The following is a 2,943-nucleotide window of genomic DNA, read 5'->3' as shown; positions in this document are numbered from 1 at the left end:
ATTGGTGAGCTTCCCAACATGTTCTTTAAATTCTGGAATGCCACCTAGTGTGGTTGTTCCCACTTCACCTTGTTGGGTAAGCCTTTCTTGGTCAGGTCTGTCAATGGTGCAGTAATTTCAGCATAATTTAGGATGAATTTCCTGTAGTATCCTACTAACTCCAGCAAGGATCTGACTTGCTGCTTGGTCATTGTAGCTGGTGTATCCTGTATGCAGATTATCTTTTTCTTTTCCATGGCTATCTGTGAATCGCCCACTTTATGTCCAACAAACTCCAGCACAGAATATCTGATGTAGCACTTAGATGGTCTGATGATGAAGCCTGCAGCCCTTACTGGAACAGTTTTATAAGTCTCTTCAGATGGTCTTCCCATCTTGCAGTGTGTGTCAGAATGTCATCCACATAGTGCTGGATGTTGGTGGTGTTGTGCAGCATCCTCCTCATCATGCAGTTTAATGTTGCTGTTGAACTGACTAACCCAAATGGCATCCACATATATTGGTAACATCCATTTGGTGTCACAAATGCTGTCTCCTGTTAGACAGGCCTAATAAGTTTTAATTTCATGCTCTTGTATATATTGAAAAACAAACCACATCCACAAATTGTTTTTAACATTCAGATGTATGATGAAGTGACTTCACCAATGTATGGATCTATGTCGAACATCAGCTACAATGTATATATACGTACGTACTTGTATATACGCGTGCACACATCAGACATAACTAGGTACAATATTAGTAATCAGTGTTATACTGATTGTGCTTAAAATATTAATATTATACAAACATCTATATTAAGAAAAACTTTAAGATACCTAGAGTCATATTCCATATAAGGGTTTAACAAACAAATTGAATTTTTCTGATTAACTAGAGCTTTAACACAAAGAAGACTTGCACACTAAACTTTTATTAAGTTTTATTTCCATCAAAGGAAAATACAGTAAATTGATATGGAGACAAGGATCTTGGGAGGTAGTGAGAGGAAAGGGAAATGGTTACCCAGACAAGCATGGATTAAGTAAAGCATTTTTCTTTGGTGTACACCACTTCAATTCAGACCTAATCTAAAAACTTTGTTTTTTCAGACACCATGTAAGAAGAATTTATTCCTGGCATTGATTCTGAAAACTAAGATATTGACCATGAAAATACTTTCTAGGTTTAAAAAATTATTAGTTACCACATCTTGTTATGCTCAGTCGAATTTACTTTACACATTCACAGTTTGCTTGTTTGGTGTTAATCAGAAAAATATTGAGTATATACAGTATATTCTGTTATCTATACCACCATTTATTGCCTATGTATGAAATATATGAAAGATTCCAAGAGCGTAACTTTTAATATCAAAAGTTCAAAGTCATCCATAAAATAACCATAAATTGATTTACTGATGTTGAACATTCTCAGTTAGCCTGAATTTTTTCTTGCAGTTACTAAAAGGGCCAGGTTTTGTGCTTAAACAATACACAAGTAATTATCATTGAAAATCTAAAACAAAAAATTATTACATCTGAAACAACATTGAAAACTAACAATAATACAATATACATCTTATTTTATAATAGGAAATGAGTTACTTGTTAAAGGACTCCAAACTCTTTAAAAATATGTCAATCAAAATAATTACAATTCAGATAACTGACTACTTACACATTTAAATAACCATAAATATTTTCCATACATAGCAGAACTGCTGCTATTCACATAATGGTATAAAACTAGTGTTAGTTGACCTACTAACAAAACTATCAAATACTTGGTCTTGTTTTACACTTGACACAACTTTTTTTTTCTGTAGGTAAACTTACTCTTCTCATGTTTTTCGTTTAATTTTTTTAAGGAAAATACATGGATACAAAAACTATATAAAACTTATCACTCATTAATTATGTTTATAGACACCTTATGTTTATTGTAAATCCAGAAAACATTAAGAAATGGGCACAAAACCAGATGTTGAATAAAGGTATACGAAGCCTGTTCAAGACACATAATTCAGACTCTGAGTTGAGGACGAATAACTTTCTGCACAAGAGTCACTGAAAGAAATGTGGTCTACTGACTCTCCATCTTGTGAGAGAAAAGTCATGGATGACACACAGCTGTCTGTTAGCCTCTTGTTACCACTTTCTATATTCAGATTGTCAAGAGGAGCAAGGTTGGACATTGATATATCAAAATCATGTAGTATATTGGATGTTTCAACCGATTCTTGAGGCATCATGATGCTGTTTCCAATAACTGGAGTTATCGATCGCCTTTCTTCACTCAAAATTTCAGAAGATCCAACATCACTAGGAGAGGTAGAAAACTCATCCAAAAAGTCAAAACAAGCAACTGCCTCTCTTTCCTTTTCTCCAAACCGGTAGAAGATATCATAACCATTTATGACAGATGTTCGATTCTTCGGTATAAAACTTACTACAGCATCTCGATCTGAGGCTGCAAAAATTAACAAAATTAAATAAGAAAACTTACAAAATATTTTGAAGTTTTGTTACAGAAAAGCCCTATTTATGTTTAATAACTATGAGATAAAAAGAATACTACAATTTTAGCATTATTGATAACTAAAATTATAAATTAGCCTTTGTGATATACTGCACTATAAAACCTAGAAATAGTCTTAATAAATTATAACACAATGGATTAATTTCTTTTAATATAATACTTCTAAAAGTTTAAATAATCATCATAACATCAGTCATAAAAGAACTGAATCACTGAAACTTAAATAAACAGATTAATAAAAACAATTTATTGGTGACTTCATGCCCAAAAACCAAACTGCCAGCTTGTCCTGCCATTTCAAATTAGTGTGAAATTGTGAAGTGAATAAAAAATTCATATTCATATGCTGAATGGGTAAGAAAGAATTAAGTTTCTCATTTTACGAGGGGGGGGGGGGGCTGCCTGCCTGATAGTGATGCA

General features: G+C 32.9%; 1 protein-coding gene across 3 annotated transcripts in view; it reads right to left on the bottom strand.

The window, feature by feature from the left end:
• Window positions 1-911: 911 nt before the first annotated feature.
• The window catches only part of LOC106459576, a 48,246-nt gene continuing 46,214 nt past the window's right edge, over window positions 912-2,943 (bottom strand). For all 3 annotated transcript variants that reach the window (XM_022386085.1, XM_022386087.1, XM_022386086.1), the window contains one exon: window positions 912-2,454. In XM_022386085.1, the coding sequence (XP_022241793.1) occupies window positions 1,994-2,454 (461 nt within the window). In that variant the 3' untranslated portion in view covers window positions 912-1,993. The remainder of the gene's footprint in view (window positions 2,455-2,943) is intronic.

This window comes from Limulus polyphemus, unplaced genomic scaffold (assembly GCF_000517525.1).
Source record: "Limulus polyphemus unplaced genomic scaffold, Limulus_polyphemus-2.1.2 Scaffold631, whole genome shotgun sequence".
Classification (NCBI taxonomy): Eukaryota; Metazoa; Arthropoda; class Merostomata; order Xiphosura; family Limulidae; genus Limulus; species Limulus polyphemus.
Note: the sequence above shows the minus strand (reverse complement) of the source record. Positions and strands in the feature narration are given on the sequence as shown.